The sequence below is a fragment of the Haliotis cracherodii genome, unplaced genomic scaffold, assembly GCF_022045235.1.
Source record: "Haliotis cracherodii isolate W230 unplaced genomic scaffold, xgHalCrac1.p SCAF_15, whole genome shotgun sequence".
NCBI lineage: Eukaryota > Metazoa > Mollusca > Gastropoda > Lepetellida > Haliotidae > Haliotis > Haliotis cracherodii.
The window spans coordinates 11,464,555-11,488,911 of record NW_027266270.1 but is presented as its reverse complement, the minus strand read 5'-3'; the positions used below and the strand labels follow the sequence as shown (position 1 = coordinate 11,488,911).

The following is a 24,357-nucleotide window of genomic DNA, read 5'->3' as shown; positions in this document are numbered from 1 at the left end:
TGTGACTGAGTCTTGCATAGGTACATAATTTCTATGAAACATCTCTCATGGGATTTTCAAAAAGCTGTAGAAAAAACTGATCTGTACACTGAAGTTGACACTTAAGTACACTTAACGCCGTAGCAAGCAATATTTCTGTTATATGATGTCGATCTGTAAATAATCGAGTCCGGATCAGACAATTCAGTGATTAACACCATGAGCATCGATCTATGCAATTGGGATATAATGATATTAACCAAGTCAGCGGACCCGTGAAGATCCAGGGTAGAATAGGTCTTCAGCAACCCATGCTTGCCGTAAAAGGCGACTATGCTTGTCGTAAGAGGCGGCTAACGTGATCGGGTGGTTAGGCTCGCTGATTTTTGTTAATGCATGTCATCATATCCCAGTTGGGTGGATCGATGCTCATGATATTAATCACAAGATTGTCTGGTCCAGACTTGATTATTTACAGACCGCCGTCATATACCTGTAATATTGCTGAGTGCGGAATTAAACAACAAACAATCCGACAATCCAACTTAAGACTAGTTACTAGGACTCTACTTACTTTCAATACCCATGCCCTGTTATGAAGACACTGGTCTAGCAACTTTTCATTGTCAATGCCCTTTGTACTGTCTCGGAGTAATTTTACCTGCAAAGAAACAGTTCTTTAAATACAAGCAGCAGTTGTCTCCCCTTGGACTGAACAACCTATAGTCTGGAAGGTAATTTAAGGTACCGATGTTTACTACAATATCTGAAAAACTATCGGACCTACTCCAGTCAAGGTTGGTATGACACAGTTGAACCAATCAACTCAACTCGAAAGGGTGCACGGGAATCATGCACGTTGAGACGCCCAAGCCGACACCGTATTCGTGTGTGCATGATTCCCGTGCAACCTATCGAGTTGAGTTGATTGGTTCAACTGTGTCATATGGCCCTGGGATGCAGGGGTAGCATTATGCCAATGGCTGTTTCAATGAATGCTCTTTCCACCCGTGACGAACAGGTCTGGTTGTTGATGAAATATAGTGATAGCTAAATAGACATGTTTTATTCATGCACCGATTGTCTTTAAATGTAATGTCCAGTTATGTATGACTGTTTAATAATCTCATACCAACTTTGACTGGAGTAGGTCCAATAGTTTTTCAGATATTGTAGTAAACGTCAGTACCTTAACTTACCTTCCAGACTATACATTATGATTGTATAGTGTCAGATACTGAGGATATTTTATCAACAGAAATGGAAGTCTGTTCTTTAAAATACATGATATCATAGGCCAATTTGTATGCATAACTATAACCAGTATCCCTCAATGAAAGGATTCAATTAAAATAACATTAGTTGTCAGCTAATTGCTAACTTCATGGACTTCATGTATGAGAAACAGAAATGATGATGATGCCCAGGGTTCGACACGGTCATCAGTCCATTTGTTCCCCCCCTCCAACATCCCCTCACCAAAAGACCCTCCCCAACAGACCAAAAGTCCCTCTCACTCCTATCAACAGACCTTCCCCAAAAGACCCTCCCCCAACATATCCTCCCAAAAGACCCTCCCCTAACATACACTCCCCAACAGACTAAAAGTCAATCATCAACAGATCCTCCCAAAAAGACCCTGCCTAACAGATCCTCCCCAACAGACCAAAAGACCCTCACCCAACATTCTTCTCCCCCCTCCCCCCCCCCCCCAACAGACTAAAAGTCCATCATCAACAGATCCTCCCCAAAAGACCCTGCCTAACAGATCCTCCCCAACAGACCAAAAGACCCTCACCCAACGTTCCTCCCCCCCCTCCCCCTCCAATACCCTCACCAACAGACCAAAAACACCTGATCAACATACCCTCCCCAGCAGCCACTCACTCACTCACCTTTGCTAGGCATCTCTTATACAGGTTATATTTGAAGTGGTGCAGACTGTGATACACTCCTACATACTGAGCAGCAGTTTTCCCTATCATGAACTCCTGCAACAAAACAACACCAGTTCCTCCATTAAGTGCTTCACAGAATGCCCTAGCCATTCACCTGGCCACCCCATGATAGGGTAGTAATGTGTGGCTGAAAGGCTCCAGTCCCTCCATTAAGGGCTTCACAGACTGCCCTAGCCATTCACCTGGCGACCCCACAATAGGGTAGCAATGTGTGGCTGAAAGGCTCCAGTCCCTCCATTAAGGGCTTCACAGACTGCCCTAGCCATTCACCTGGCGACCCCATGATAGGGTAGCAATGTGTGGCTGAAAGGCTCCAGTCCCTCCATTAAGGGCTTCACAGACTGCCCTAGCCATTCACCTGGCGACCCCATGATAGGGTAGTAATGTGTGGCTGAAAGGCTCTCTGATAAACATAAACTAAACTATCACCTGTACATAACACAACTGCTAGTGCAGATACATTTTCTTGGTCAAAAGAGTGGGGTGCTCTGAAAACACACAGTGAGTGAGTATGGTTTTACGCCGCTTTTAGCAATATTCCAGCAATATCACGGCAGGGGACACCAGAAATGAGCTTCACACATTGTACCCATGTTGGGAATCGAACCCAGGTCTTCAGGGTGACGAGCGAACGCTTTAACCACTAGGCTAAAAAAAACAAACCAGCTTTATGTGGGTTGTTTTACATTTAATATCCTAGTATGCTTCAAAATGGGGGGATCCATTTATGAAACTGGAAGTCAGTGATCTGAGTTTTAATATCACTAAACACTGACTCAATTCTAGCATGGGGTATAAGCTGGATGTGGAAGGAAAGCCACAAGTCCTGCAGGTACTCACTGTACATGTGTCGGATGGGTCCGGCAGGTCATCCATGTCAAACCTGTCGTACGGGGCACCCAGGAAATGAACTGTTTTGATGGTGGGTGGACTAGAATTCTCACAAGCCTGTGGGTGACAAGGGTGAAGAGTCATTGTAGTAACACGGTATACACATTGTATGGACATTCTGATAAACAACTTGTCTCATGTGCCTATCTCAGCATATAGGGGGAGAAATCAGAATCAAGGTCTCAAGTATGAGTAAGTGAGTTGGATTTAACGCCGCTTTTAACAGTATTCCAGCTATATCATGGCGTGTCAGCTTAATGTGGGAGGAAAGCCCGAAGTGATGCAGGTCTTAGATGTTTACCACTTCGGTGAAACCCACGAGCATGGGTACGGTGCTGACAAACCTAGAAACATAATTGGGGCGAACCGGGATTCGAAACCCACAATCATAGGTTTCTGGCATGCCCAAGGGACACAACTCTGCACAGCGAATCGTGGCACCTTAGACGACTGGGCCACCCGTGTCTGAAGTAAGACGAAAGATAGTCTGATGATGATGAACACTTATATTCTTGTGACTTGTGGTTACAAATCAAATGACTTTGGGAAAAATACACAATATATATACAGTGCTGTTTATCTCTTACAGACATTGGTTGAAATTAATTGTAGATGGCATATCAACTAGTGTTCCTACCTTACAATTTCTGTTTTTCAATTCATGTTCAAAATCACAAATTATCACTGGACAAGAAATCTGAGCAAGATTTACATTAATCAGAAACATTTTCCACACCTGCACATGTGTTTGTTTGTTTGTTTAATCTTTAACGCTGCACTCAGCAATAATCCAGCTGTATGACAGTGGTTTGTAAATAATGGAGTCTGGACCAGACCAGTGATTGACATGCATCAACCAAGTCGGTGAGCCTGACCACCCGATCCCATTAGTTGCCTCTTACGACAAACATCGTCTTTCATTATGGCAAGCATGGGTTGCTGAAGACCTATTCTACCCTTGATCTTCATGGGTCTAGTGCATGTGAGAGGAAGTTAACTGATCTTATTACGTCTACAAGCAACACATCCACTTACCTGACATGGCTGCTTAAGATTGGGACGATCAATCTCTCGCAGTTGGGGCTTGATTTTCAGAGATGCCTGAAAAAAGAAACACTGCTACATTACACACTGTTGAGGAAGTAATAATCAGTTAAATACAAGTATTTGTCACAAAGTGACGAAATGTCCCCCGCCTGTATATACACCATAGTACCAAATATGAAGACAATCCAGCGATTAGTTCTTGAGATAACGCGGCAACACAGTTTTCCAACTCCAAAAGCAGATTTGCCTGCTGTGACCTTGAAAATGGGGTCAAGGTCACCAAAACCGACTGGTGTCTGCGGTGTCTGTATATACACCATAGTTCTAAATATGAAGACAATCCAGTGTTTAGTTCTTGAGATATCGCGGCAACAAACAGGTGGGACGTACAGACTTATAGACGTACGTATGGATGGTGGTAAATACTATATCCCCTGCTTCGCGCTTTCGCGCGGCGGGGGACAATAATAGTGTACCATGGCTGGTTTGATGATACAAGATAGCTATGCGATAAATCGCAATGAAGAATGAAGTGTGGTTTATTCACGATAAACATGTGTCTGTCATGACGTCATTTCAGGAGATTCGAACATGCACTTGCAACTTGATGACGTCGTTTATTGGACAACATAATTTTGAGAGGGGTGTCTAGCAAGTTGTTCCCCATAAGTGTAGCTGGGCAATGCAGTTAAACACGATGGCAGAACGATCGCATCCAAAAGTGGGAGAGACATGACAATCATTATTGGGGGGGGAAAGGTATAGGTAATCGATGTGAGGATTGTGAGAATATGCAGGAAATGGAAAAATATATTTTCATCACTAAGAGGCTGGAGCCAATCAGAAGGTAGCATGCAATCCAGGTCCTTTTGGCTCAACCTCCTCTCAACATCAAAACTTAATATCTCCTTCAACTTACCTTAAAGCTTGGCTTCCATTTGATTTTCTTATCTATATCTTCTAATTTGCTGGCTATTAATTTATCTATTTTCTCTAAAGCAGACAGGTAGAAATTATCTGAAAATAGAAATAAAAATGTAAATTGCACATGTATGACAAATAAGATCTTATTCCCGAAAACACAAAAGGTAGCAAAACAATTTATAAACAACAATGCAGAATAAAAACACAATCCAAACAACATATGTAAAATGTAGATGTCATATATCTGACTGACTTTCTTGTTTCATTACCATGTAACCAGGATTCCATCAACACTCTCCAAGCAGTGGCATTATCATGTTGAGTGAGTGAGTGAGTGAGTGAGTGAGTGAGTGAGAGGGAGAGTGAGTGAGTGAGTGGAACTTTTACACTGTTGAGCAATATCAACATGGCACATGGACAACACAAACAGGCTGCTTGTTACATTGAACCCAGGATGGGAATCGGAATCGAACCCGAACCTTTGGCGTGACGAGCAAACACTTCAACCACTAGGCCACCCCACCTCCCTTATCATGGGAGAAATACAGTCTGTGGACTGGGAACTGTTCCTGGGTGTTAAGTATGTCATGCAGTGCACATGGATCGTCCTCAACCGATTCAAGGCACATGTAGCCAAAGTCAAGGCTCTTGGAGTCAAATTCAAGGCAAATATCATCCCCGATCGCAATCACATTAATTTAGTAGATCACTTGTAATTCAAGCAATGATTATAGAAACACTGTAAGTTAAATAAGCTACAAAGTTTAAATTACTTGTTATCATGGAGCAATATTCAATACATCCGCAGGTAATCAGATGGCGGTAATATTTCGTATATAATAGTTTTAAAAAATTATGTGTAGGGGGTATTTCAAGCTCTCCTTAAGTCATGTTCATTTTCAAGGTCAAGTCAAGCCCTGTGCGCTCCCTGGTGTACTGAGTGAGTGAGTGAGTGAGTTGGGTTTAACGCCGCTTTTAACAGTATTCCAGTCATATCACGGCGTGTCAGCTTAATGTGGGAGGAAAGCCCGAAGTGATGCAGGTCTCAGACGTTTACCACTTCGGTGAAACCCACGAGCACGGATATGGTGCTGACAAACGAAGAAACATAATCGGGGCGAACCAGGATTCGAACCCACAATCATTGGTTTCTGGCGTGCCCAAGGTACCCAACTCTGCACAGCGAATCGCGGCACCTAAGACGACAGGGCCACCTGTGCCCCCACTGGTGTACTGACCTTGGGCATCTGTGATTGCACTGAGGAAGCCGGGCTCCAGAGCCTGGCTGAGAAAGATCTGCAGGTACACGTTGAACAAGTCAACCAGAGGATCATCTTCATACTTCGTCTCCAAGCTGAAACAAAACAAAGTCACAGCTCTTAACCCCTTGCAGTCAAGAGTGAGTGAGTGAGTGAGTGAGTGAGTATGGTTTTACGCCGCTTTTAGCAATATTCCAGCTATATCACGGCGGGGAACACCAGAAATGGGCTTCCATGTCGGGAATCGAACCCGGGTCTTCGGCGTGACGAGTGAACTCTTAAACCACTAGGCTACCCGACTGCCCCTTGCAGTTCAGACAGGATTCCTTGCATCAGATGTGGACAGTAATTGAGAGAGCGAAAAATGTTTTTATGCCACAATTACTACAAAGATGCAGTACAAACCCCTAGGACTGTACAGTATTACCGGTATGCTGCAACACCCTTTTCAAGTGATACGTATTGCAATATATATTGGTAATTTGTATCGTTTAACCTACAGAAATGTCCCTTCCAAATTGATTGACAAAACAGCAGAAAGGCGGAATTGATTCCTCTCTCACTTTATCTCAACTGTATCCATGGCAAGAACTACACACTTTAGCTCCCAATATATCACAATATGTATCGCAGTACAGATACCTGTATCACAATGTATTGCAATGCAATGGTTTGGGCAATACAGTCCAACAAACTACCCACCTGCCATCTGTAGGGGGCTTAGGTCGATACTCTTCCGTCACCTCAACAATTTCCACCGCGTCCCGACTGGATATAAGCTTCACTTTGATTGGCACAAACTGGTCTCGCATAGTTGGCATCCAACTAGAATACTGGAAATGAAGAAATTTTGGCATACTGAGTTTTAATTGCTTAATGCACCCAGTCAGTTATGTTCTTGCTATGTGCCGACCACAGAACCAAGCGATTGATATTATGAGCAAGGATTCGAGTCGTTGAGAAAAGATGACGTGCAATCAACCAAGTGACCCAGTCTGACCACCTGATCCATTAAGTCGCCTCTTACAACCAGCATAGGTTGCTGGGGACCCATTTGAACCCAGGATCCCAAATGTTGTCATATTTAATAGTTCATTGTACATACAGTAAGTCAGTATTTCAGTGACATCAGGTGAGTTGAAATAGGGTTTAACGTCACGTTCAAGATAACTGGGCTTATATAGTGATGTGCATGCGTGTGTGTGTGGCTGCTTGTACTCGTCTAGACTAGTGCTAAGTTTATAGTGCTAGCCCATTGAGATACCATGCCGCAGTTTAACATGAACACCAAACTCAGACACAGTATACAGACTTTGAGCCAACCAGTCCTTGTTTTAGCCCCTTAATGCCCAGCACAAGGCAGAGTTACAACAAGTACCATCTTTGAACGTCTTTTGGCACGACCCCCGTCCTACCGCACTCTGGGCAGACGCTCTACCACTAGACCAGGGAGGCAGTTCAGTTATACAAAGCCACCTACATCTGGGAGGAAAGGCCAAAGTCTACCACTTAACTGAAATCCATGAGGGCAGGTATAGTGGTGAGAAGCCTAGGAAGATAACCAGGGCAAATCTGGGACTCAAACCATGGTCATAGGATTCTGGTATGTATAAAGGGAGACAACTCTGCACATTGACATGTGGTGACTTAGAGGACTTGGCCATCTGTGCCCCAATGTGATTGAACTTTTTACAACTGAGCCACTATAATCTGTGATTTAGGATCATGGAGAAAAACCATATTTCCAAGACTGACGCTGGAGATCCACAGCTACAACTGTTGTCCTGTACTCACTGTTGACACGGCTTTGTGCCGGATGTTGCCATCCTCCGAGAGGATCTCGTACTTGTGGATCATCCTGCCCTGCTCAATCTTCCAGATAGGGTAGCTCTCATAATTATGCATATCCTTCTTCTCAAGAATAAACTTCCCTATCTGAAATATTCAAATGTTACAGTTGTCAATAGTCAGCAATGGGTCTTCTCCACGATGGTCTATGTGAGGACAGTTCCACCTGCCTCGTCTGTCGATACATTCAAGGAAGAAGTATACTACTCGAAAGAAGTTAAGGACCACCCGATTCTTTCATATTACTATAGTTCTTGGGGTAGTCTACCATGGCATGACACATTGACCATAGCATTATGAAAGAATCAGCTGTTCCTGAACTTCTTTTGAGCAGTATAATTCTACATCAAGGAAATGTTGAGTGACGGAATCATGTTTAACTCTCAGCCACATGACAATGGCCAGCACAGCACCAAGGTCAGCAAATAGGTAAAATAGTCAATCATGAACCACATTAATCAGTGGTCGATGGTGTGAGGAAAGATAAGCATCAAAATACAATGAAGCACAATTATCACCTTATAATATCTACACACCAGTAATTGTGCTGGTCAATAACCACCATAACAGCCTGTGTAAGCATCCTGTTGAGGCAGCATATATATATAATGATGAATTTATTTATAGGCTCTAAGGTGAGTGAGTGAGTGAGTTGGGTTTAACGCAGCTTTTTAACAGTATTTCAGTTATATCACGGCGTGTCAGCTTAATGTGGGAGGAAAGCCCGAGGTGATGCAGGTCTTACCACTTCAGTGAAACCCACGAGCACGGGTATGGTGCTGACAAACCTAGAAACATAATCAGGGTGAACCGGAATTTGAACAAACAATCATAGGTATCTGGCGTGTCCAGGGGACGCAACTCTGCACAGCGAATCGCGGCGATATAGGCTCTAAGGCCACAGGCCTATGGACATACAAAGCCATGGCACATATTGCATGGTGGTGCTTCTGTCATTGTATAATTTACTTTAGATCTTGAAAAGAAATTTGCAAAGGGCAAAACGTCAAACTGCTAGAAAGCTCTTGGCAACACACACTATCTTGAAGTAATCTAAAATATTAATATGAATATTGTCAGGTTTCTTGGAGTACACACCATGAAATCTTCAGAATCCTGATTGGAGGTGATACTGTTTGTCTTGGACAGAAGTGTCCCCGCTGTGACACTGCCTGTGTCAAGGGGAGAGAACTTGGCGACTTTGGGAGGAGACATTGCTGGGGTCAGATCGGGGGGCACGTCTGAGGGTCTCCTCTGACCTGCGCTTCGATTTCGAGATCGTCTGGAAAACAGCAATGAACTTGAAAAGAAAAAGAGAAAAGTTGTGCATTTCAGGGCTGTTCAAGACGTTGTTTGACTAGTAATGCAGAGCTCCAGATAAGCTGCGTATCTGCGTGAAATACGCATCAGAAATGCAGAAATACGCAGTAAAATATAAACCAAGCGTATCAAATACGCAACGAACATTACAGATACGCTACAAAAATAAAAAGTATGCGTATCATCCAAATATTGTGAAGTAACCCTGCGTATTCGATTAGCAAATCAGCAACTTATTTTGAAATTATAAACGGGCATTCCGTCAACCTTGCCAAACTCCACGATGAAAGTCACATCATGATCATATGCCATCACACTTTCTTGTGGAAGTATCGTAGTATTTTTGAGTCCTATAAAGCTCTCGAACCCACACAACACCAGTTTGCAGGGACTAAATGAATAGTGTTTTTAAATATTCAACTTAAATACCCACATGTGTAAAAACTAGTGGGTAACAGAAATTTGAATACGCAGATAGAATTACTGATACCCAATGATTTTAAAATGCATGGGTAAAATACCCACAACACCAAAAGCTTATCTGGAGCTCTGCTAGTAATGACACTCCAAAGTAATCTGCCACTAAACAGGTAAACTGATCAGTTATCATTTGGTCAAAAACACAACTATTGCCTTATTTACTTAACTGGGGGTGATGACTTAATACAGAGTGGTAAAAATTGGAAAAACTAATTAGACTGAAAAGATTTTCAGTTAACATTATCTAAAGAAAACTACGGTTATCACTCTACCACAAATTATAGTTCGTTATTACTTATAGGCATATATACAGCATATATACAACAAATGAACGGGATCAAAACACTTTTTGTTATATCCGTCAGTTCATTATAAGCGTGTTCGTTATGAACGTAGTTTACAGTATGTCATCACAGGATAACCACAACCGCGGGAGACTGACTAAATAAAGAGCTGTCATTGTCAGGAAGCAGGCATAAGATTCAGGTCACATGACTTACTGTGTCCGGCCTTTTGCTGATATTCTCCGCAGACGTTTTGGTTTGTCTAACATCGTATCATCATACGTAGGCTGCCTGATATCCTGCAAAACAACACAGACGTGTTCAGACATCATGTGACAAGTTAGTGACAGAAACAAAGCAAACACGCCCGTAGCTCACCTAGCATTATTTAGCAGGGGCAAAGTTTACAGCAATGCTGCATTTCCAATTGTTAGTCCTTTTTGGTTTCATATTGTACAAAATAGGAAAAGAATTTACTTTTTCCAAAATGAATAATTTTTAGTTTCAGTTATGAAAATTAACATGATTAAGAGTGAAAGTTAAGTCCTTGTTACAACCCAAATGTCAAAAGTTAGAGACTTTTGCAAGTTTAGGGGACTCTCTATTCAAGTATACAGGAAAAACCTCAAGGGCACCACTTAATTTTGTATTTTTTGTACATATTTAAATTGACAAGCTATACATCAAGGTATCTTTCACCTTTTCATAAATGTCTGTGACGTCAGGATTGATTAGAAGCAAGTTCTGAGGTAGTCGCACTACTTACAAGCTGTTATGTCCTGAGACTGACAACTACTCCTGTCTACACTACTCACAACTTCAAACGGTGTCCAGGCAGGGTCTTTATCAGAATCGTAATCCTTCTCCGACTCCTCTTTGGTGATGCTCTTGATGTTCTCGTCATCCGAGCTGCTGCTGGACGAGGCGTCAGAAGGCTCTGTAACACCAGGTTTGGAAACTTCTGCACCAGGTACAGAAATGTTGGATATAGAAACAAGGTAGAGAATGGGAAGCAAGAAACCATGGTATTGACTAGACACGGCTTCACCTGGCTCCTATAACTGTCTCCTGGCCTTTTATGGTAGTGGAATGAGTGAGTGAGTGAGTGAGTGAGTGAGTGAGTGAGAGTGTCTGTGTGTTTGCTGTTTACTGACTAGACACGGCTTCACCTGGCTCCTTTAATTGTCCCCTGCCCTTTTATGGTAGTGGAGTGAGTGAGTGAGTGTGTCTGTGTGTTTGCTGTTTACTGACTAGACACGGCTTCACCTGGCTCCTATCATTGTCTCCTGCCCTTTTATGGTAGTGGAGTGAGTGAGTGAGTGAGTGAGTGTGTTTGCTGTTTACTGACTAGACACGGCTTCACCTGGCTCCTATCATTGTCTCCTGCCCTTTTATGGTAGTGGAGTGAGTGAGTGAGTGAGTGAGTGAGTGAGTGAGTGAGTGAGTGAGTGAGTGAGTGAGTGAGTGTGTGTGTCGGTGTGTTTGCTGTTTACTGACTAGACACGGCTTCACCTGGCTCCTATCATTGTCTCCTGCCCTTTTATGGTTGTGGAGTGAGTGAGTGAGAGTGTCTGTGTGTTTGCTGTTTACTGACTAGACACGGCTTCACCTGGCTCCTATAATTGTCTCCTGGCCTTTTATGGTAGTGGAGTGAGTGAGTGAGTGTGTCGGTGTGTTTGCTGTTTACTGACTAGACACGGCTTCACCTGGCTCCTATCATTGTCTCCTGCCCTTTTATGGTAGTGGAGTGAGTGAGTGAGTGTGTCTGTGTGTTTGCTGTTTACTGACTAGACACGGCTTCACCTGGCTCCTTTAATTGTCTCCTGGCCTTTTATGGTAGTGGAGTGAGTGAGTGAGTGTGTCTGTGTGTTTGCTGTTTACTGACTAGACACGGCTTCACCTGGCTCCTATAATTGTCTCCTGGCCTTTTATGGTAGTGGAGTGAGTGAGTGAGTGAGTGAGTGAGTGAGTGTGTGTGTCTGTGTGTTTGCTGTTTACTGACTAGACACGGCTTCACCTGGCTCCTATAATTGTCTCCTGCCCTTTTATGGTAGTGGAGTGAGTGAGTGAGTGAGTGAGTGAGTGAGTGTGTTTGCTGTTTACTGACTAGACACGGCTTCACCTGGCTCCTGTAATTGTCTCCTGCCCTTTTATGGTAGTGGAGTGAGTGAGTGAGTGAGTGTGTCTATATGACACGGCCTGTAAATAATCAAATCTGGACCAGACAATCCAGTAATTGATATTGTGAGCAATGATCCACACTGTCTGGTACGATGACACACAATTTACCAAGTAACAAGTCACAATTTACCAAGTGTGAACACACGAACCATTGAAACATCTCTTGTGACCAGCTTAGTCTGCTGAAGACAAATTCTAAAGAAGGATCCCCACAGGGTAGTGTTTGTTTGTTGTTTAACGCCGCACTCAGCAATGTTCCAGCTATATGACGGCGGTCTGTATATAATCGAGTCTGGACAAGACAATCCAGTGATTGACATCATGAGCATCAATCCACGCAATTGGGATCGATGACATGCATCAACCAAGTCAGCGAGTCTGACCACCCGATCCCATACGTCGCCTCTCAAGAAAAGCATATTTGCCTTTTACGGCAAGAATGGGTTGCTGAAGGTCTATTCCATGCCGGATCTTCATGGGTCCACTGGGGAGTGTGACTTTCATTTTAATGCCACTTTTCAATGCAATTAAAAGTTTCCCAATTTAATTACTAAGGGGTAGTAAGACAAATTAGGAAGAGAATGTAATGCTCAGTTATATATCATTGCATTGAATGCAGACACAAGAAAATGGCAAAATAGGCCAGCCTCTAAACATAAGAAAATATTTAAAAAAACAATTTTGGACAACAATTTTTTTTTAATATTTTTTTTCATATTTACCTGCCAGGGCATTTAGATTAGAATCCTAGACAAATCCCTGGCATATGTCTTATACATGACAAGGTCTCCTAATTGTGGCAGGCAAGCAGGCAGTAAGTGTTAAGGTATATGTAGTTGGTGCCTATCACTTAACATGCTAAGTGCCTCAAGAATTATATATTCTTTGCAATTGAATAGTCATTTGTTTACAACAGCGATATATATATGAGTGAGGGGGGTCTACGAGGGTTGTATCCCCTTTTAGTGCTATAACATTGGAGAGGAAGAGTACATGACCCCTGGAAGTGATATACTTATTACCTCAGGTAAAGTCAAACTGTCTCACAAAGTACAAAACATTCAATCTGCCTCGTTGTTGTTTAACTCGACCATTTACAGACCGCTGTCATACAGATGGAATATTGCTGTGTGTGGCATTAAACAACAAACAAGCACAACAGAACAGTCTCCCTTATCACCTACTGAGCACAGACTTTCTCTCTGATATGCTTGAAATTAACAACCAATGAAACTGTCTTCTGAATGAGAGTTGGGCATAGATCCTTCCTTATTGGATGACTATTTATAGCCTCATGTCATTCAAACTGGTCTCAAAATGAAGCTATGGTGGTGGATGGGGCTAACACACCCGAATGGAGATATAATACACTAGATAATCAAGGAGGATTTTTTAAGGGATTCTTAACACAAGAATTGTTGTCCCCACATGAACACCAAGTACGACAGCCTTAGAAATTCTTTTCAACCAAACATGTTTACTTTGTTTACATTTTCATTTTCTTCATTTTCACAATTGTAGCAAAATTAAAGCATTGAAAAGTGGTTCAGAATTAAAGCCTACAAATGATACTAGTCGATGAGGACGACCTTTATTGGATTATTATTTGTCTTCACAATTTAGTCGTCATGGGCTAGAGGGCTAGCATGAATTTCAAAGGCTGTATGGTTATTCAAACAATGCACTGGTGAATTGTGCAAGTAACACCCTGGAATATTTTACCATTGCAAACTTCATGGATACAAGGTCTGTAAACTTACTCTTTTTCTTCTGCAGTGCCTTCTCCTTGGCCCTCCTCGAAATACGTTCTCTGGGTTGGATGACAGGCACTTCTACAGCTGGCGGAACCTCCCCAGCAGGGTGGGTGCCGTCTACGACCTCCGCACCACCCTTCCCTTTCACCTTCGACCCCCGAGAGCCCCGGGCCTTTGTTGCTTTAGCACCTCGCACTCTCCCGCTACGGGGGGACTTTTTCAAAGATGGCACAGAAATTCTAATTGTCAAATCTTTGGATTTTTTCACTTTGTCCTTGGAGTCATCATCACTCATTTGAGAAATCACATTTTGAACTGTCTTAGCTACACTCTCTTCACTACTATCACTGTCCGAGAAGCCGACCCCCGAGAACGAACCTTCATCAGATGATCCGCTGGACCGTTTGGAATCTTTCTTGGGTGGTGATGGAGGCCTTGGTCTCCTAGGCTCTGGGAAGTACTTTGGCAGCTGTGGTTTCTTATGTATAGTAGCACTACTAAGACTCTCCAGAGTCTCCTGCTTCTTCCCCATGAGATAGTTGAGAAAGCAGTCCTGGAAGGAACTCCCAAAAGATTTCCTGCCCCGCACCTCCTCTTTCCCTTGGGAAATAGGATCACTGGCGGCTGGCGGAGGCAACGCCAAGTGAGCCAGCTCATCATCTTCATCAACCTTTGGGGTAACAATTGGCATCAACTTCTGCTCAGCTTTGGTCCTGCGCCGTCCCTTTTCAGAACTATGCGGCGAACCAAATAGACTGGAAAAAGTGGCCTCATCGATGGTAGACCCAGCCTGGCTAACTGCGTTCATGTCCAGACTGGCCAGATGGTGCTGTTCCTGGGGCATTTGAAACGTACTTCCGAACTGGGACATGTGCATGCCATTATTCATTGCATCCTGAAATGAGTTGGGATTGTTCATATCTGGTGACATGATATTCTTGTCCATCATGGTCATGTGACCTTGCTGCTGGTAGTTCATTGGCTGGGTCACAGCTTGGGGCGTGTCTGCCAGTTGATCCATGAATGGAGTGTCCACAAATCCGTTGATGTTGTACTGGTCAGCCCCTGACATGATGGCATCAGTCTCTCTGACAGCACTGAGCACTGAGCCTCTTTGATCAATAGAAGAGTCGGAGAGAGCAGAGTGGCTCGTCATACTGGAACTGTCCGTGTTTCGGACAACATGGGAACTGTCCACTGTCATCTGGTTCGGGGGTGATGGGTTGGTGAGGGGTGAGGAGTGCTGCACGCTCACCATATTGTCACAGTAGGTAGGCTGGTGGTTCATGGACAGAGCTTCCTGCATTGGTGACGCTTGATGGCCACTGTTCAGAGACGACATGGAGGAATGACGACTCAGCAGATCTTCCGACATTGTCATGGTCCGATGCGTCATCTGGTCCTGAATGGACTGCTGTTGTTGCTGCTGCTGCACACTGACCAGACTCTCTTCCAGGGGCGATCTCTGCATGGGTTCTGTCTGTCCAGCAGACATCTGTCTCTGAAGGCCTGGAGTTAGAGTGGGCTCCACGCCCATGTCGGAGTGCAGGAAGGTCTGGTTCATCTCCGGCTGACGGCTGTCTGATCGGTAAGCTGTGTGCCCCATGTCACTGTATGCTGGATGTGGCTGACGAGGTGCCTGTTGATGTTGAGCAATTTCATTGGCAAATATAGGAGGCTGTTGGATCTCTCCCATAAAGGAATTATTCTCCTCATCTTTCTTCCTCCTCGCTCTTCCTCCAACGCCCCTCCCCCCTCTGCTACCTCTTCCTCCCCGCTTTGGTTTCGTTGTAGAATCGGCCATTGCCTGAACTGGCGGGGGAGCCTGCACAACAGTGGAGCTGGGCATGAGACTCTGGGGACTCCCGAGCGGCATGGCAACCTGAGGGCTGGACACTGACATGGGAATCTGAGGGCTCCCAACACTGATAGGAGACTGCTGCATTGGACTGGCAGCGTTCTGTATGTTCTGCCCGTTGTGGATTCCAGGTGATGTGTGCTGCATTGTCATGTGAGATGGTAAGCTTTGGACATGGGCGGATTCTTTAGACATTCTATTTGATTTTTCAAGGGAAGCATGCAACATACTCTCTTGATGAAGAAGAACACTTTCACGACTTAAAATATTGTCTCGATTCGTTTCTCTTTGGTGAGGTTTCTCGTGGACTGGACTCTGTGCTGTGCCCAGTGCCGCCAGATCTTGTAGTGAGACAGTGGTGAATGGGTTGTCATTAGGCTGAGGGGCTTCAGGCAAAGGTGTAGCTGGGCTGACAGGATCGTAGTCCATGTCCTGTTGTAGCTGAGAAGAACTATACACAGGGTTGCCGGATGGTATAGAATTGTAAGATGTGGACATATAGGAGCTATAGATGGGGTGAGTCTGTGAGTGGGAGGACAGGTCCTCAATCTCCGGTGGTGAGGCTGTGTAACTGTGAGGTGTTTGGCCTGGCAGGCTGGTCTTGGGGGACTGGATAGCATCTGAGAGCCGCCCATAGTTACTGCTGCTTACGCTGGTGAAGGGTGACGGATCTCTTGGTGAGTGGAGGGGTTGGGGATTTTTGACTGGTCGGGTACTTTCAGCAAATAACATGTCTGCTGTGTATGGATTCCTCTGGATTGGGTTAATACGGCTGCCCGAGCTGTGTGCTGGCGGAGGTGTCTGCTGAGGTTGAGGAAGAGTCAAGCCAAAGTCGCTGGGCAGAGCATCAGATATGTTTCCAAATGGTGTTGTTGGTGTTGGGAGGAAGTTAGATAATCCCCAGCCTTTCGGGCTTGTCTCAGCAGCAAGACTTTGAGAGGATGCTGCAAAAGATGTTGCCAGATCCTTAGGAGATGTCAGTTCTTGTGGAGAAAACAGAGGGGATTTGGTGTGTGCTGACAAACTAGGTGTCCCCGTCGTGTAGCGAGCGGGAGAGTAAGTGACAGGGATCTCTGATGAGGATCGTCCCGGGCTGTCAAACGGGAAGGGGTTCTGCCCCATGGACATTGGTTTGTATGTGGGCTGGCTTGAGAAGGAGGCTTGCAATGGTGCCATGGGGTCCAGGAACTGTGGCATGGTGGTGTGCAGAGGGTGGCCAGGGTAATTCACCCCCGACAGACCACCCAGGGACCGGGACGTCAGGTTGGCATGGGGGGACAGAGATGGTGAGAGGCCAAAACCTGAAACAAACAATCCAAAACTATAGACTTCATTGGTATTTTTTTAAATGACAAATCAGAAATAACTTCCTCAACAATCAACTTTTGAGGGTTTTACATTCATGAAAAACAGTAAGAGTGCTGGGGACATATTCTAATTCGGTTTCCCAAAGGGTCTTGAATATGGTACCTTGATTTATGTTTTGCTTGTTATTTAATGCTGCACTCACTAATATTTCAGCCATATAATAGCGGCCTATAAATAATCAAACCTGGATTCCGCAATGCCATCTTAGCGCTAAGGTGATAGTAACTCCCATACTTTAGTCAACTCCTTTGCCTCGGGAAGATGTACCCTGGCGTTGCTCATTATTGATAAGCTGGTCTCCCATGTAGCAGGGATACAGCTGAATGGAATATTCAGGCGTCAAACACTCTCTCTCTTTCTCCCTCCCTCTCACTCAAATATAATATTATTGTTCAATATATATAACATACCATCGTGTACCCTAATGTAATCCTTGTACAATTTGGGCTTTGAATTAAAGCATTTGAATTAATCGTAAAAAAAAAAAAAAAAAAAAAAAAAAAAATTAACGCTTATATAACTTTGTGGAACAGGTCCAGACAATCCAATGACTGATATCATGAGTACATCCCACTCCATTGGGGAAGTGACACACTATCAACCACGGAGGTGATGTGGACCACCTTATCCATTTAGTAGCCAGCACAGCTTGCTGGGGACATTTTCCACTCCAGAATCCCAACAGGGTCTTGCTGCATGAGATGAACCAGTGTTAGAAATTCGCACTAGTCCCGTAGTCCTTGCCAAACTGCCCAAAAGTTAAGGTATCATTAGGACTATTAGAAATTTGCACTTCTTACGGATTTTGCCATATGTTATCATTATATTGTTAGTTTCTAATGCTGTGAACCCACCTGAACTGAGCGTGGCCTGGTCGAGGAGGGGGAAGTCGAGTCGATTGATGCCTCCATGACTAGCAGGGAGACTGCCCGAGCTGATTCTGCTGTAGGCCTGGTTGTAATTCCAGGGGTTTGGATCCATTGTGGGCACTGCTAGCTCAGCTGCTGTAGCAGGCTTCAATGTGCTGATACTGGTGGGACTCTCACTTCATCAAGGCAGGGCTGACTGTACAAAGAGAAGCTGACAACTCATTGTCTGCACCTGCAACACATAAACATATATTGAATTGAACAGTACTCGATCTCAATAGTATCAGGTCCAAACTCTTGCTACAGCTACACATAGATCTGAGAACTACCCCTTTACAGGTCTCGACAGGAAGACATTTCGCGAACTTTGACCGACCAATGAAAGGGAAAACAAGAAATCAACATTAGCCAAACAGAAATCAGCTTTCTCAAGCTTTACGGCACAAGTTTCAAACTGGGAACTTCCATTCAAGACTGTGCTGTGAAAAATATCAATTCAAAATGAGTATGTACACTACAGACTGGATGTAAATAATGATTTGGTTTGGTTTGTTTGTTGTTAACGCCGCACTCAGTAATATTTCAGCTTTATGACGGCGTTCTGTAAATAAATGAGTCTGGACCAAACAATCCAGTGGTTGATATCATGAGCATCGAACCACTGTAAATAATAACAGGGATTTGATTGGCTAACCTGTATACAGAGAAGATTGGCAATGTACACTATAGATAAGTAATCTTCATTATATACAAGCTAGACAAATCAAATCCCTCTTTGCCAGATATGTTGTATAATAATTAAACTGACATGGTCTGAGATCATGTCTTGTTTTTTTTACTTTCCAGAAAAGTTTGTGGTGCAGCTAGTGCACCTGTTGTGCAAGATCACACCATCAGGTTTTCTCTAAGCCATCTGTGTTGTGTGTTTGGGTGTATGAATTCTTGTTTAATAATTTTATCCTGACTTTTTAATTTGGATCATAAACTGACTGTTCCTCTACTCTCTCCAATCCCAGACATGCCTGATGTGAAGTTAATTTGGTTTATCATGTTTTGTATCACCTACTTAAATATACACAATACAAAATAATCATGACAATACATGTCTTAAACATGTGTTAAATGCAATCCCCCATTGATTTTTGAATGGTCTTATTAATATATGTTCTCACAGTTCAAAATTATAATACATGGAAAATTATGAGAAAAATGCCACTGAGTTTAAGAAATTAAGCACTAAAGAAACAATTCAAGTTTGGTATAATAATGATGTATTGTTTTACAATTTGCCTGTCACAGGAACTGAAAAGCATAGATAAATCCCAGGATGGAATACTCATAGTTTCAACTGAGCTCCAGATAAGCTGCCTATTTGAGCAAAATATGTAAATATGTCACTATTTACTTTGGGTTGCTTACATACAAATAAACATGAAAGTTTTTAAAAACCCAATACCATAACAACACTGTGCTTTATTATCCAATGTAGCCTTTTCATATTGCACACCTTTACTTCTTTAAAAAGTACTATTCTTACAGATTTTTATTTACTTATACACACTAAAACTGCAGTGAATAGATCCGTCTCACTTATTGGACCTTATGTATGCGAAATTTGACCCATGTGGGTCAGCACACGAACAGATGCAAATTTGAAGTCACCTGAAACACCATTTTAAGCATGATTATATCAAAAGAAATGTCCACTCATTGGCTTAAAACTATCCAACAGACTGGTCCCAAGGGAGTAAAACTATATTGAATACTCAGAAAACCATCAATACCTAATGTGAATGATAACATGTGAGTAAACACCCCAGCATTTATCTGGAGACCTGATTACTAGATCTGGATCTAGTTACAGAAATACTTTCCGTTTCCTGTTTGAATTTTGCTAGATGTTTACAAATGGTTTCCTACTTCTAACTTCTGTATATAGATAACAATCCACACCACCAGTCACATTTACCGATGTTTAAGAAAACTTATTCATAAAGATATCTCTTGCCTTAAGTTAAAAAGATTAACCTGTAGTGCTGTAGCATAGGGTTGCAGGGCTAAATGGCCTTTCTCCAATTTCAGAAACAGTAAACAACTCATCAATGTTTGTTTACAATGAAACAAAAACAATTCTTTAACGCAACTGCATATTCACCACTTATAAAAATCCAAAATTCGGAAAACATGCTTGCAAATACATAATTCAATGTTCTGGCATGTTCAGTTTCCCTAAAGCTGTGACTCTAGTCCAGGATATGAAAATAGTCTGGGGCAATAGGATCAAAACATGTTGATCAAATGATGTCATTATGGCTTCAAAACGAAAGGAAACTATGCCATGTGTTGGAATATGTTACATGGCAGTTGTAAACTATTTTTAGTGTCATTAATTGATCACCCTGGTGCCATTACCAGGGTAATATTGGCAGATCATATTGCTATCACTGGTTGGTTTCTCATCATTTCGTTACCGGATTTCAGCCGAGCGTCAAGGCTTGTTGGACGATAAAATGTCTCATTATGACTGTGATAGGTACACAAGAACATCCACATACCGTAATTCAGAATACGCCAATATCAACTCTATACACGATAAATTAATGCTCCACCAACCTCATGCAACTATCAAAACAATTCGTCATCAGCAAATTTGTTTACGAGACTTACGGTTGTCTCCTGTTCGAAGCTACTAAGCAATAGGCTGTTGCGGGAACCTTGTGGAATAATCAAATCAAGCAAAGGACACTACACCCTAAAAATAATGCATACTGTGTGTCACATTGATAACAGAACAACCAACGCAAGTTAAGAAGTTCTTGAACAACTCACCGCCATCTTGTAAAATTTTTAGCGATAAGATGATAGCAACATGACGACTGTTTATCAAAGGAACAACAGGTGCCCGTCACAGAGAGTAACCGTCAGTGTCAAATTTCAAATTGATATAAATAATGCATACAGGTACATATATGTGAAACATTAAAAAACACATAAACTATAATTTCTTCAGCATGATTTAAAAATAACTACTTCTCTGTTGTTCGGATTGAAGTTTTAAAATGTGAACAAATCGAAATAAGTCATATTACACTTGCTGTATGTGTGTTTTGATTTCTTTAATTCTCTTTGAATCATTTCAATTCTACAACAAGTATATGACAGAAAATAACAATAAATAATTTCAAAATAAGATAGTGTCTACATCGTGAAATATACATTCATCGTATTATCGACATTAAATTAAAAATAACACGGCCATCCTATTGCTTAAAACCTTTCGATACGGTTACCGTTTATTAAAATCCATTCTGGATAAATCTGAATATGACGAGATAAGTCATTGAATATAATTTTGAAAAAAATAAATATTCAAAATATAAGAATGATTCAAAATAACATAACTGTTTGCATTAACTCAAGCAATGTCGCATATTTTCAATCCCAAGTGACCTTCCATGAAACGCGATAATTGTTCAGTTGTCACATCACCAATATGTGCATCATCTTTATGTGTTACACTAACATTAGAAATACAACTTACAGGAATCCGTCAATATTTCCATTTCTTTTAAACTTAACTTCACAGTCTATTGCCTACGCCCTAATTGTTTGTTTTGTGCAATATGCATGACACTGGATAAATGGGTCTTGTTATCCAGCTGTGCTAGATTTGAACGAGATAACCAAATTAAGAGTTTGCCCTGAAGAAAACGTGTTGTTAACTAATCAAGGGGTTCGGGTCACAATGGCCCCCGACAATTTGGAGCAAAATGGCCACATATATTTTTAGCAAATGGTTTCATGAATTGAAGAAAATTGACCCGAAAGTGGCCCGAAATAAAACTTAGTTAGTGAGTATATACAATTATTACACGAGACCCTTGTCTCCCATTTGATATTATAAATTATTGTTTTGTTTATCAAGTAGTAGTTGTAACCATTGTCACTTAAAAAGCCAGAGGCCAGAGACATTGACACATACAGTACAGCGATGGTCCCAAATTGGTCTCATGTATTAATTGTTGTTTTGTTTGGGGTTTAGAAATTTTAGAACCTTTGGAGATGTGAGGATTAGTGTGGATCATACAGTAAGGGTATATATAGCAAGTATTATACTTGCATCAGCCTGACCACAGTTAAAAGGACTGTTCGTGGCAACAAGTGTATTGAGCAACTTCCAACACAGATCCTGGTGGTACCAGAAGGAATGTTGGTGTCACACATTCACAAGTCGGACAGAAGTGGACAGCTGTTTCGTTTGTGGAAACAGTACGTGGCTGGGCAGATAACGTACTCAAGACTACAGCATGGGTGCAGTGCCATCCAAGTAGCAATACGTTAAGAAGAGTTGGGGTTGGGAGTTTGAGATGGAAACCATGCGACACGCAGACCATGTGACGCAAATATCAGTCCAGAACAGCCTATCAATAAATATGTCTCACTAATTGTCTAAAAATAAGTAAACTAAGTCACGAAGCCATTTGTGTTGCTTTTACTTCTCCCACATTTGCGTCAATTTTCTCCAAAATTTGGGACCATATTCAACAACAAAAATTCGGGCCATTTTCTCTATAACACAATCAAGGGGCGTTTGCTAAATAAAAGAAGATTTTGGGAAAACCTAACTTAGAATAGGATAGCCCTTTCCCCCAAATCCAAATGTTTTACTTAAATTCATTTGATTTGTAAAAAAGAACCATCAAAACAATCCGTTATAATCTGTAGGTCAATCAGAAGCCGTTAATAACTAACAGTAGTCATCACGCGAAGTGTTTACCACCTTCTCCCAGAATGCAATGCTGTCTCGTCAAGCGATACGAGATCGACCGTACATGCGCCGATGGAAAATGCTGAAAGTGTTTCCTGATCTAGGAGACAAATGAAGCAGTATATTTGACGAATGCATACCTTTCTGAATCCATAGGATATTCCTATTCCTGTTTAACTACTCTGCAAAGCCTCCATCTACCGGGAAAATGGAGACCGAGGCCGACGTCTCGGACCCAGCGGTGAAAAATGAACTGATTTCCGACGAAGCCGAAGCTGCCACGGACGAGGTTAAGTCGCCAACAGAGACACAAGTATCAGATGAGCAAGTGTCGTCTGAAGACGTCGAAATACCGTATGAAGGACCAACGTATAGTTTAGAAGACATGAATGGTAAGCTTTGATGCCTTCGTTTGAACAAGTGTTGATACGTGACGATTTTGAATGTTTATTGTGTATGACCTGAAACTGGAAATTGACATGTTTCTTTTTGATTGCAGAAATTCGCAAATGGTGGGAAATTCCGTGCGTGGCCCACTTTTGCTCTCTATTTCGTGCTGCATTTGACCTGCCTGATTTTGATATTGAGGTAATATATTTTTAATGATTCCCTGAGAAAGAAGGTTTGATGATGAAATGGTCAAACCTGTCACAAATAGCGAATGCATTTTGAGTTGCATTAATTATTTTACATTCTATTTATAGAAGGCTACCTTGTGCAAGAACTGTCATAACATTGCCCATTATATTTTCTTTCTAATCACGATTTTGATCAGAATGCCTTCAGTAGAAAAACATTTTCACTTATATTAGATTTTTGTTTTCTCAGTTTTTGTTTGAATCCAAAATATGTGTTGTTACAAATGGTCCCCAAAGGATACCTTTTATTAAGGACTATTTATATTTTCTATTATGTGTTATCAGATGAATTATGTCACACAGGCAGCTTTTGTTTACATCCCCAAAATGACATTGTGATGAAACACTCATATAATCACTAAATGAGACATAATAGAAGCTTGGTTAACAGAGTTATGCCCCTTGGTAGGATTTTATGGATGTCAATTTAGGCAAAAAATATTTTGTCCTTACTTTTGTAAGTTTCTAAATGTCATCCACAGTTATCTGACAAGAATATAATGTCTTTAGTAATGACTATCTGTATGATGAAATGGAATCCATCAGTTACCATTGTCAGTATGACACTGTTTTTTTCAAAGGTAATTAACTAATTTAAACATTGTATATGTAAGCTGTCACAAGTGGAAGGTCACAAAATAGTAGACATCATCCTGAGAATTATTTTTTTCAAAATTTTATATATTTGCCATGATTTCCATTAGCTGTGCCAGTAAATGTTTTGTGGGTCTTGTAATATTGATACTGCTTCTAGTTCAAGGGTCTTTTGAACAAAATTTGTTTTTGTCAAGACTATGATCTAGTTAAGCCAAAAATACTTTCTCCCATTTTTGTCCCATGAACACAGGAAGTGAGCTGCAGTGATCATGTTGACACATACAAGGCAGTGTTTCCGTTATTATGTTATTATTAATTAATAAAGCAAGTCCTT

At 42.0% G+C, this 24,357-nt stretch overlaps 2 protein-coding genes across 5 annotated transcripts in view; one reads left to right on the top strand and one right to left on the bottom strand.

Annotated features, from left to right (window-relative positions):
• The window catches only part of LOC139462282 (glutamine and serine-rich protein 1-like), a 30,032-nt gene extending 9,167 nt beyond the window's left edge, over positions 1 to 20,865 (bottom strand). Inside the window, exons 1-14 of one of the 4 annotated variants that reach the window (XM_071243891.1) lie at positions 20,850 to 20,865; positions 18,006 to 18,252; positions 13,932 to 17,084; positions 10,806 to 10,951; positions 10,207 to 10,289; positions 9,005 to 9,206; positions 7,853 to 7,993; positions 6,761 to 6,891; positions 6,038 to 6,153; positions 4,795 to 4,892; positions 3,864 to 3,929; positions 2,778 to 2,885; positions 1,875 to 1,970; positions 554 to 640 (exon numbers count right to left, since the gene is read on the bottom strand). In XM_071243891.1, coding sequence (XP_071099992.1) covers positions 554 to 640; positions 1,875 to 1,970; positions 2,778 to 2,885; positions 3,864 to 3,929; positions 4,795 to 4,892; positions 6,038 to 6,153; positions 6,761 to 6,891; positions 7,853 to 7,993; positions 9,005 to 9,206; positions 10,207 to 10,289; positions 10,806 to 10,951; positions 13,932 to 17,084; positions 18,006 to 18,132 — 4,554 coding nt within the window. In that variant the 5' untranslated portion in view covers positions 18,133 to 18,252; positions 20,850 to 20,865. Of the gene's footprint in view, positions 1 to 553; positions 641 to 1,874; positions 1,971 to 2,777; positions 2,886 to 3,863; positions 3,930 to 4,794; positions 4,893 to 6,037; positions 6,154 to 6,760; positions 6,892 to 7,852; positions 7,994 to 9,004; positions 9,207 to 10,206; positions 10,290 to 10,805; positions 10,952 to 13,931; positions 17,085 to 18,005; positions 18,253 to 20,687; positions 20,707 to 20,849 lie in introns of those variants that run through there. The other 3 variants (XM_071243893.1, XM_071243894.1, XM_071243892.1) reach the window with 3 other exon arrangements.
• A 1,978-nt stretch (positions 20,866 to 22,843) lies between these two features.
• LOC139462280 (uro-adherence factor A-like) overlaps positions 22,844 to 24,357 on the top strand; it is a 44,288-nt gene continuing 42,774 nt past the window's right edge. The window contains exons 1-2 of the mRNA XM_071243890.1: positions 22,844 to 23,180; positions 23,288 to 23,376. Coding sequence (XP_071099991.1) covers positions 22,997 to 23,180; positions 23,288 to 23,376 — 273 coding nt within the window. The 5' untranslated portion in view covers positions 22,844 to 22,996. The remainder of the gene's footprint in view (positions 23,181 to 23,287; positions 23,377 to 24,357) is intronic.